Source organism: Symphodus melops (assembly GCF_947650265.1).
Source record: "Symphodus melops genome assembly, chromosome: 15".
In the NCBI taxonomy this organism is placed as follows: Eukaryota; Metazoa; Chordata; class Actinopteri; order Labriformes; family Labridae; genus Symphodus; species Symphodus melops.
In genome coordinates this window covers 12,508,697-12,520,752 of record NC_136705.1, presented here as the reverse complement: position 1 = coordinate 12,520,752, position 12,056 = coordinate 12,508,697, and the positions used below count along the sequence as shown (strand labels likewise).

The following is a 12,056-nucleotide window of genomic DNA, read 5'->3' as shown; positions in this document are numbered from 1 at the left end:
TATAATAGCAGCATGCATGATTATATCAAGCTGATGAGCATCTGCCTCACAACAGCGTGTCTGATATTAGGAGTTTCAGAGCTTTTTAGGGGGGGGGGGGGGTCTAATAACTCATAGTTCAGTGATGTTACCTTTTTAGCCGTGCATCGCTGAGCACATCAGTTACAACAATAATGGATATGTGCCCTCTACCTTGAACTATAGTTGTATAAATCTTCTTAGAGAAAACATGTCCAATTGAATATACATATTACTTCTAATACTGTACATGTTTTTTTAAATTTAGGTCAGAGGTAAAGTACGAGTGCATGCCTTTTCCCGTTCATTGATGCAGTCAATAAAGTTTAAATATTGTAAAGAGAGCGAGAGGGCAGCATAAATTGCGCAGCGTGCAATGTAAATTTACACAACATTTTACATTTTTTTGGGTATTTTAATCATGGTGACACTAAGGTAGCCTGAAAACTCTGTGACTCTCTTCTCTGTTGAAGAAACAACAGTAATTATTTAATAAAAAACACTTTAATTGCAATGATGAAAGCTGCGTGGGCGCTGCATGGGTGGAAAAACAATCCCTGATATAATCACTAAATGTTTCTTCCCACTCATTAAAACTATTTGTAATCCCAGGATAATGACGACTTACAGGGGAGTTGAATTGTAGGGACATGTTCAGCCTAAACTGTGAGTGCTAATTAATTAAAATATTGAAAACCTGTAAGAGAAAAGTTTTCTGTGCCACTTAAACAATACTTTTGAGGTCATCAGTTGACTAAAATTCAGAAGGTGTTTCATTTACTATTCTGCGTTTTGTAGAGCCGTTTTTTTCTGCCTTCTTCCTATTATGCCTTTCTGCTCTGTCAAACAGCAGCTGAGCTGTGAGGATCAACTCATTCTCTGCAATGGGTGCTGATGTCAGAAACTGTCATCTATCAGTCATTAACACACCACGTACACTGGTGTTTTGTCATTAGTACTACCTTGTGACCTGATCGTTCTTCAGCTTATCCAGTCAAAAAATGTCAGTAGTTCCATATATTATCTTTGTACACTCTAATGTCACACAAGCCGTTGTCCAAGCTATTTTTTTTACTTTATATATATTTTAATATTTTTCTGGGAGTCTAAAAGTGTGTGGGTGGGGAACAACATGTAGGAAAGGAACTACAGGCCAGGATTTGAACCCGGGCCACCCTCTTGGAGGACCAAAGCCTCTATGAGGAGCGCCCAGTAACCAATGCACCACCAGCCAAATGTAAGGAAACTTGTACAGTTATCCAATGAGAGTGTAGGTTAGGAGCTTTCTAAAGCCTGTAATGTACTTGAATAGTTTTAAATTGAATTGGATGCTTCAGGGTCTTCAGATAAACTGACCCTTTAGAACATGTGCTTACCTTAAATTATGCTATGATGGGCCGTAAATCGAATAGATTAAGTCAGGCTCTAAACACATTACCTGTAGGAGCAGTGAGCGTTCTTTCGACTTCTGGTTTTACCAAACCTGACTCATTCTGAGAGGACTAGACAAATATAAGGAGGCAGGGAAACATGAGCTTGTTTCCTGGCTCTGGTTAAAAAAACAAACAAAGAAACCTGGTTTGAATTAAACAGTAAATGCAGTGATATTTAACAGGAATGGGAGCAATGTTGTGCAGCTGTGTGTGTAACAAGTGGAAGTGCATTGTTAAATCCCCCACCTTATCAATGCCCATCATATTAACAGGATCATACTGCACCAAAGACTTTTAGACTTTTTCTTTTTGGACTTTGCTGCAGTCTCTGTGCTTTCAGTAGCAACACACTGAACTGCTTTGTAATAATCGACACACACAAATCTATTGCAAAAACCATGACACAGAGAGAGCACACAGAGACTTAAGAAAGTAAAAAAAGAGACAAAATAGCTCCGCATCACAGATTAATGATCCTCTAGGCTTCAGCAACTTTGAGCAGAATCTGCTTGTAGTCTGCTCTCCCACTGAGAGGGCCTGACCTTCTGTATGGGGAAGAATGTTAAGTTTCAAAAGTGTATGTTATTCATGCGGGATGTGGTAAGGGACAGAAAAGTTAGATGTTTTTTGTGGGGGCTGCTTTTATGATCACTGATGCATGTCTTCAGTGTACTCACTGCCTCACCCATGTATAATTTAGGGTATCGGAAAGCAAGTAAGTACAGTAGCAGTGCAGGAGGCCCAGTGAGAGATTTCTCTTACATTCGTACATTCGTGGCAGCCTTTCATACTGTTTTGTCTTGATAACTTTCTTTCTTCGCTCACAAAGCTTCCGACCATTTAGGTAGTTCAGGTAGTTCCGATTTTTCTCTGCTTTAAATCCTGTCCTGCTAAATTTTCTTCTTTTCCTTTATTTTATTTAAGTTCTTGCTATTTTGGTTTTTCTATTTTGGTTAACTGTTTTTACACCAATACTCCAAGACACTTTCCTTGTATCTGAACATGTACTTGTTAATTAGAAAAAAATGTGATTCAGAAATTTTGACAGTTTTAAATTTGACAGGGCTGAAATTGACTTGTAAATCTTTAATTATGAATTCTTGGGTGTTTGTATCTATGTCTAGAATTCGCTGTATTTTTCCACAACTGTTTTCACACTCCAACTTTTGTAGTTATTTATCGGTCATTAGAATACGACGAGATCACAACGGGTACTGTTATTTTTAAATGTTTTATATTTATTTTTACTTAAGATTGTTCTCAAAGTTTGCGCTAGCCTTAGACCATCAAAACATCATCTTATGCATGTTTTTCTATTGTTATAATTGCAGTTGGTAGCTATATGAAATCTTAATTGGAATGAAAAGTTTGGTATCTTTTTTCCAATTGCACTGCCCTTTTGTACTGTATGTATGCATGTATGGATTTTTGTGTGTATGGCTACATTACAGTACACATGCCTCTGACCAGCAGTTCCCACAGGGTAGCTTCTGTCCGCGTCACTGGAGCGTGAACACAGCCATGAGCAGCTGTACTGTTTTGATGTTTAAGTGATATATTGATGTGATGTACAATTGGGAGTCTTTATACATGTGTTGTATTTTGATCTGCTCTGTTCGGTTTGATGCATTCTTGCAGCGGGCTGAAATTGAACAGGCATGTGGAGACAAAAAAACCCCAACAACACTGCATTGCATGGATAGAAAAAAACACTTCACAATGCTAATTCTTACGATGCGTAACACACCTAGCCTTCTTAGACATTGCAATAGCCCAAAATGTACATAAACATTAATGGCAGACGATGATTGTTTGTGTGTGCATGCATTTGAAGTGCATGTTAGTGACACATGAATGTCTAGTTCAACGCCTACAGTGCTGCTGCAGTCGTACTTCATTGTGGCTCAGTTTCTGCCTCTGCCCCCAGGAAACATTAAAACATAATCACCTGTTGAAAAGTTCTGCTCCGATAACTAACATCTCTTCTTTTATTGATTTCTGAGGCATTAATGAGGCACAAACTAAGCTATTCATCAGCACTTCTCGGGTTGGCGGGCATTCAGAGTCACACACAAGCAGATTTTTAAAAGGGGCTTGTTGACATTAAGAACTCAACCCAGGCTTTCTGTTTGAATGCGCAGATTTGTCAAATTCCCCCAAATGTCTACAGCCCATGAAAAGTAATGCTTCAGTTTAGACAAAATGATGTACAGATGATGCAATCTGTGTTTGCAATAAAAGGTATTCAAATGGGCACTGAATCATTTCAGGTAAGTCATTGATCAATACATGGATCAATAACAGCAATGCTAATTACTTTAATTGGCCATGAGATGACATGACTGATTCAGTTATACCATTATGACCAATGTATGTGAGCAATTATAAAAGAACCCCTCGGTAACTTATGTGTTTGACCTCAGCATAACATTTCCTGAAATATGTGCTTATGCATGTTTTTAAAAGTACTCATCTCTGTAGAGCATTTGTGTTGCAATAACTGAGTCACACATTTTCCTAAAACGTACCCTTAAATTTTGTTGTAAACATAGACTGATGAAATCCTTTTATTTGAAATTCTTATTGGTGAAATGCAGTCACTCACTGCTACACCAACAGTTTGACTGAGTGTTAGACCTACTACACGTCCTCTAAGGTGATGACAGTGCTGTTTGATGAATGAGTGTGTGTTTAGGGAGTTGGAATCAGCCTTCAGCAGATATCAATGTGTCTCAAACTCAGATGGATGAACTGCCCGTCTCAGTCGTATCACTTAACCACTTGTCCCTGGGTAAATAAATCTAGATTCCAAACTGACGGACATAACGTTACACCTGATGGCTGCCACCGCTTTTATGTAGCCTTGACTTCATCAGATCACATTCATAGGTCCATTTCTCTGAACACTCATTTTCATAAATGACAGTAAAAAAGAAATATGAGCGAGGGTTTCTCCCCAGCTTCCTCTCCCTTTTAACATCTCCACAGTGACAAACTCAAGAGTCTCATGAATCTTAAAGGACACAGAGGACTTGAAGTAAACAACAATCACACTAATTAGATTCACTAGTCACAGCCACATGTAACTCCAGACATTCAGCTCAAGGAAAATATTACACTCTGATATCCTTTGTGAAGGCATCAACCAACTTCTTATTTTTAAATGATTATCAAAAGTTATTCTGTAATATTTTACAAAGAGAAGGTCTTGGATTATGTTTTTTATAGAGACATGATGACCTCAGCCCACCATGAGAAAAACATTGAACTATAACATCTCCTTTTAACTGTCAGAAACATCAGTTATACAGTAAGCGAACAAATCCAATTGTCACGGTGGGTGTTGAAAAACACGGAGGACCCAAGTGCAGAAAACACTGAAAATGATTTATTTAAACTAGATGGTCAAATCAAAACTTACTTTCCGAAACAAAATCGAGAAGACACTGGAGACACTGATCAAGAACATCCAACATAAGAGAGGTTACCAAAGACTGAATAGACAACACGAAAGAAGGAACACTAAGATTAAATAGACACAGAGGTAATCAAACACAGGTAAGACTGGTTACACAGGTGAGGACAATCAGGGTAACAAACACTGGAGGGAAACTGATGTGAAAAACATGTATTTGTTCTCTTGTTCTTAAAACGTTCAATGAACTGGATTTAAAATGACAGAAGGTCAAGGGAAGAGATTTCAAACGCACCTTAACATAGCTGATATAAACACAAATCTGCCAGATAGCTTCAATGCTCAGAAGATGAACTGAAATCCCATTTTAGATAATCCTCTTCCTGCATTTTAAACATCTTTCATGTATTATTTAAAAAAAAAAAAAATGATAATGCACATCATTCACCAGACATTTTCTCTGAACCAAAAAGATCTTCAGAACTTAAATGGTTACACATGCTCACTCTCATTCACACTCGTCATTTTTAAAAAACGGGTCTGGACAGTTTGACTAAATTTGAAAACAACTAACCCAGTGTGATGAACCAAACACTAAACTTTCACCATTATTAATGATCTCATTGGTGATGAGATCCAAATGGAAATCAGACATACAACAGATGATGCACTTTAAAGTCTGTGGAGATGGTAAACTGAATTAGAATGATTTCAGCAGATATGAAGATAGTTAAACCCTTATTTGCGTGTCTGATCTGTGTGATGTTATAGTCTAGATGACTTTAAAGCTGTTGTTTTACCCTTTCATAATCTCGCACTCCCAATATTACCCCAGAGTCTCCCACATCTTATGCAAGCTGATTTAAACAAGAACGCATGCTAAAGTTAATAAAAAAGAAATGAGGGTAATGAAGGGATGATTAATTTATTCAGACCTCTTCACACTGGGCACGGATCATGCAACTGCAGAACAGCACTGCTGGAGCTGGTGGGGATTCTGAGATTTGCTCAAGAATTGTGGAAGCATAAAACAAGCTACTCCCTTTACTTACTCAAAGAAGAGAGCTCTGCTCCCACTGTGGCTTCTGTAAAGGTGGTTACTGTCCTGTTCACTAAATTGTGCTGAAAAAAACACATGTGAGCATGTAGTCTTGAAATACTCTCTGCTCAGTGAAAAGGGAGTTTAATACTTTTTTCCACATCATGAAAGGATCACCAAGACAGCCAATAGTTTAACTTTGATGTGGGATTCAAGATACGCAGCAAAAAAACATACAGCAGAAGCAACATAGAAACCTCTGCAGTCACTGTGAGAATGGGTGTGAATGGGTAGGTGTGTCCTGCGGTGTAAAAAGCGTTTTGAGTACTCTGAAGACTAGAAAAGCGCTATACAAGCTCAAGTCCGAACATGTCGAGATTTGATTTGACTTTGGATTTGATTTTTTTCTATAATATTATTTTACAGTGTGGGGTTGTATAGGTGTTTGCATAGCTTACAAATTGCACTGTTAATGTCAATAGTTGCAAAAACAATATATTTTAAGATCAATAGCAAAAGTTGGAAGCTCATTCATTCATTCTTTTATTTGGCTGCACAGTAACAACTCCAGTAATACTGCACATCTTATTGTCTTTATGTGGGGTCATTGTGCAATGACATTGTACATTGATCATTTATATAAATAAAAATGATATGATTTAGATTTAGAAAGTTGCAAATTTCCATCTGTAGTCCCAAATAAAAGTTTTGCAGGACATACAATATGACAATAATAGGACAATAATAAAAAACACCTGAAAACACAATGTACAATATCCGTTCACTGTTACCACTCATTATTAGCTGGGATGGTTCATTATTTTTTAAGTTATGTGTTTGAAAAAAAAAAAAAAAAGGGTCCTACCATTTCACTTTAAATATATCGCTAGATGAATGTAACTGGTATCTTTTCTAGCTGACATGTTTGTACAATGCAGCTCTGAGGCCTTACAAATAACACACCACAATCTTTCATCAACATCTGCAGTCTGCACCTCTTAACCTTCATACAGCTTTTGGACAAAACAGCTGACTGTGACAGAAGACACAAACAACACTTCCTCTGTCTTCTTTCTTTAGAGGCAGAGCCCACTGACAAGATAGTTTTAAATTGAGATCCTCTCCTCTGAGACGGGTGACTGTGACTGGTGAGTCAGTTGTTATCTGAAAACAGCATGAGCACAAAATATGTGGACCAGCCACATTTGTAGGCATTTGGTGCAAACACACAGCATGGTGCTGCTCAGTATTCCCTGGCTTTCCTTCACGTGCAGTTATCTGTTTCTTATCTCAGGATGCACACTCACACATTAACCCTCAAACTGATACATGTGCACCAGCTAACAGGTTCAAGGAGCAGCGGTGTTATCTGTCATTACAGCACGCACGCCACTCTGAATCAGCTGAGAGGAGAGATAGCAATCCCAAGGAGGTCTTGTGCAACCACTCTGAAGACATTAAATAGAGAGAGAGACATACACGCACACACAGAGAACGAGTCTCCTGCGCCTCTTTTGTGTGTCAAAAGTTGCACGAATTTTCTCCGATAGCTACCCAAGAGCTTACTTTTTCCTCTGCAAAAGCACATTCTGGATGTCAGCAGCAAGGACAGCTTCTACTTACTGCTTGTATGAGGAACTCCTATGTGTATAATTGAAGGAGATACTGGCCGTATATCCCCAGCTGGACAAACAAGGTTCACACAATTTGTTATTGCTCTTTTTTGCATGGAAAATTACAAGCCTAAAAGTAGGTGTGAGTGTAAATTAGCCTGTGGAGGAAATTAAGTATAAACTTTGAATTTTAATTGACAGAAAATATGAGGGTTTACCAAAACTCTAAGCTGATTTAAGTATCTTGGATTCTTTTTTTTAAAATGCTTTGCCTCCCTTTGTTACAGTATAAAAAAAATCCTTGCAATGCTTGTGCTATCAGAATAAAATAATTATAGTCACATTTTAACCTCACACAAGTTTACAGTTGCATGTGTTCACAATTACAGCAGTTTGACTGATTAGCCCCCTTAGTTTTTTTCTTAATGACACCTAGTTATACCAGAAAGTGGCCCAGCAAAAGTTAAACCTGTGTCTTTGGGAATAAAAGACGCTTGTTGTTTTAATGAATGTAGCTGTTGAGCTAACATCTATCAGAAAGCTTGTTAACTGGGAGCATTTAAGTACAGTACAGAGAAAAAAAAAAGACAAAAGGGCCTCTGCACTTTCAGTATGATTCTCTGGCATGAATTTGACAATTATTACCGAAGCATACAGAACATCACAGTTTACACAACAGTTTCATCACCACAGTTTGGCTGTTTAAGATCGTATAATAAGGAGGATTCATTTCATTTTGTTGCTACGCACCTTCAGGTTACAGACATTTCCTTCCACTTCCTGTCAGTATCTATCCTTTCAGTTGCTTTTAATCTTCTGTTTCTGTTGCAGAAACATCAGCATCTGCTACAGCAAGTAGTTGATCGTCTGAAATGGCTTGAGAATGCTTTGTAAAGTGACAAGGTGTCTGGTTTGAAATACAAGTCCCAAACATTTAAAAATGTCATGATGCCTGCCAATTCTCAACCATCCCCTACCCTGCAGTTTTCATGACACATCTTTGGTTTGTAATATATCGCTCCCACTCCAGATGTTACTGTTGAGTGTCAGCTAATATCTGTTATAGAGGTCTCTCAAGTGATTCCTCGATCAAAGGCTCAGCTCATTTCATGACTACAAATGTAGTTTTTATCACAATCTGTTCTAGAATTTAAAAATCGACATATGGGACCAAAGTTGCCATAACACATGTATATACGTAACATCTCTGACTGAAAAATGTCGTCAACACCTAAGTTTAAACACAAGGAGAGTGTGTCTCTAAAGCCAATTTCTATTGCTGCATTCCATTTACCTCTAAACTGGGAAGTTATAGCTGGGAATAACATCACACCCAAGTTGAGGGTGTTCCAGGTGTGGGAAAAGCAACATGGACATCCACAGAAGTAGCTTTGTTTTGTTGGCTAATGCCAAATGATAACCACACACTACATGATAGTTTGAGCAAAAAAATAACATGACATGTCCACAGAGAGCACTTACTATCAGTGTGATTGATTTAATCACACAACAGAGGAGCAAGCAGCTAATAAACTTAGTTGCAGTTTTCACATATGGTTAATTTACTGTATATCGTAGCCATGTTGGATTCTAGCTCGGGCTACTCCGAGTTCCTTCGACTTTCTGACTAGTAAATACGACTTCAGAAGGCGTTCCAGTTGACACTTCCGACTGGAAAATTTAAATTTCCTACTTCCCAGTTCAACCGGAGTGCATATGACAGCTGTATTGATTGAAACCAGGGATGATTTTGTATACATATAAACTGACCAAACTATACTAAAATGTAAAGTAATGCAACAGGGCCAAAAACTGCCAAATTTTTAAGCTGTACTTCAAGTGTTAGACACAGCCAAGCTAATTCGGGCAACATAACTTAACCATCCTGTGTTCATTTTGTTGGAATGTTTTTAGATTTTCCTGCAAATATAAGAGAATAAAATGTCTGGCTGTGAGATAAATTGCACTGCAACTGTATTGCGTCATACAGACTGTCCAAAAAGTCTGATCGAGGTGTTTTTGTGTTAAGAAAGATTGTGTATGCATTTTATTTCTTGTTGGTCAAATTTAATTTCTTCCTTGCTTAAAAATGACAAAACAGTTACAGTATTCAAACTTTGTCATTTAAAGTCTGTCTCTGTGTATGTTGTAGATCATCAACCTCCTGTATCAAGATATTATGAAGACCTTGACTCAGTAATCATTATTGGGAGAAATTGGACTGTTTTTTTTAATCCAGTGGTGAATTCTCCTATAAAATCAGGACAACCACAGTATGGTGAATTTTAAGGTCCTGATTACATTAGATTAGATTAAAAAGCAAATAAAAAATATAACCTTTTTGTGTCGAGCGACACAAACTCCAAACTCCTTCATTGGTACCCAATATTGATATTGTTTGCCAGTGAGGTGTAAATAAGCCCATTATTAAAGTATTGGACAAATCTCCAATCACTTCCATTATTTCTTCGGGTTTTTTTTTTTTTTTTTTTAATATAGTAAGGCTGCTCATAACAGCCTGTCAGCCATCATAGGGCTCAATCATCCTGTCACAGAAAGGTCCTTCTGGCCACTGCTTCCCCTAAATTTGCTTCTTGCTGTTTTAGTGCTGGGCAAGGTCACTGTGACCATCTGCAGAATCTGAAACATCTGCCCTCTCACGACAGTTTTACCACCTCTGTTCACTCTGACAAATAGTTGGAGACAGACCTTGCCTGCGGCTCTGGCTGAGCATAACACAAAGTCAAATAAAATATAAGGAGAGGTCTGGGCACCTGAGATTATTAAGTCGGTGATGTACTGTTTGTTTGTCCCTTTTTTCAGGAGGTTTCTCAGAGATGTGTTATGGATTTCAGAGAGACTTTGTGCTTTTCTTCAAGTAATGGTTTCGACTTGGCACTGAACTCGTCCAAACAATTCTTTTTTTTTCAAGGTTTTTAAAGCTCTTTGTTTTACCCTTTTAAGCCCACAATGTCCAAAGATCTCTCTCCAGCAGATATTTTATGTCAGCAGGATTCTAACACTTTATGTATTGTGCTCACACTGAATCTTTAGCTGTATTTAATGTCTAATACTATGAAATCTTATTGGCCGAGGCATGCTGACTGAGCACACATTTTAGACCCATTTACCCTCAGGTGCTGATTTCATTCATGTGTTCACAGTATTGTCACAACTGTTAACTTCATAGCTCAGTTGACATTGCCACCAACTGCGAACATCGGCTTTAATGGACTTATATAAAATACTTGAGGGTCAGTCTAAATTTTTCAACCACAACTTACTTATGAACAACAACATTAAGATTTTACAATTACAGCTGATATTTGTGCATAATCACCACCAATCCTTTGCAGTGCTAGGTTCGCTATTATGGTATGATTACAGATCTGGAGCCAAAACAAAATGGGTTCTTCTTCAGGCTAATCAACACCAAAACCAAAGTTTGATAAAAATCTGTCACATAGTGAAATGCAATCCTGCTGACAAGCAGCAGAAAAAAAACAAACAAACTATTTGTTTCTTTGTAGTTCTAAATTTTAAAGTGCAACTATATATAACTTCTGCAGCCTGTGCAGCTCCAGTGGAGCAAGTTCGGGTTGTGTGCCTTAATAAAGCGCAACTTTTCTATTTCCTGAGATTAAAGGTTTTCATGCTTTCCACTCAGATTCTCATTGTTCCAATAAAGAACTGTGCCTGGACATCCGCGCATAGAATTAATAAGACAATGCATTTAAACATCTGTCTATTAATATAAGATTTTTGTTTTCAAATGATAAGATACCTTTTCAAAATAATATTTAGTTGGAATGTGCATTATGATGTGAGTTCACACTTTGTTGAACATGTGAGAAAGATGAACTCTGCACTCAGCATCAGTTCCACAACCTTACATCTGTCCCCTACTGTATACTTAAAAAACAAAACTCACTTACTCACCAGTTCCAGTTGCCACAAATGAGCAGAAAAGTATCAGTGTGACCGGTGCAATAGTTCCCCAGACTTTTTTACTCCAAAAATCCATGATGAAGCAGAGGGATGCTGCAGGAAAAGCAACAAGGTGAGATAGAGGGACAGTGTGCCTCTCCTCTCCTTTTTACTCCAACTCTACTCCTGTACAAGCTTACACCCTTCCTGGTGAATATTACACTTGTACGTCTGCAGCACTTGCCAACATTTGCCTTGCTCCTCAGAAATGACAGCAAAGAGCAGGAGGCTAGTTTCTGTTTGGCTGCACTCTGCAGAGTGAGGGGAAAGAGAAGAGGAGGAAGAGAAATAGGGGGGGAGAGAGAGAGAGCGTGCAAGAGAGCTTTTCACAGCTGTTGTCACAGCTTCAGTGAAAGGTACTTTAGTCATTAAAAGGACTGGCGTGCTCTGCTAAAATATTCCAACAGTAAACCTACTGCAGTCTTGACTATTGTGACCATTTTTGAGAAGTCATCCTTTCAGGTCTCAGTCGGTTCTGAGCTGTTGCCCACAGCCTGTCTGACATCATGTTAAGCAGCTGTGCAGGTCTACTGGCTGTGAGAGAGATCCCA

At 38.2% G+C, this 12,056-nt stretch overlaps 1 protein-coding gene across 1 annotated transcript in view; it reads right to left on the bottom strand.

The window, feature by feature from the left end:
- LOC306835752 (contactin-associated protein-like 4) overlaps positions 1–11,704 on the bottom strand; it is a 45,542-nt gene extending 33,838 nt beyond the window's left edge. Inside the window, exon 1 of the mRNA XM_079362467.1 lies at positions 11,458–11,704. Within this exon, the coding sequence (XP_079218593.1) occupies positions 11,458–11,542 (85 nt within the window). The 5' untranslated portion in view covers positions 11,543–11,704. The remainder of the gene's footprint in view (positions 1–11,457) is intronic.
- Positions 11,705–12,056: the final 352 nt, after the last annotated feature.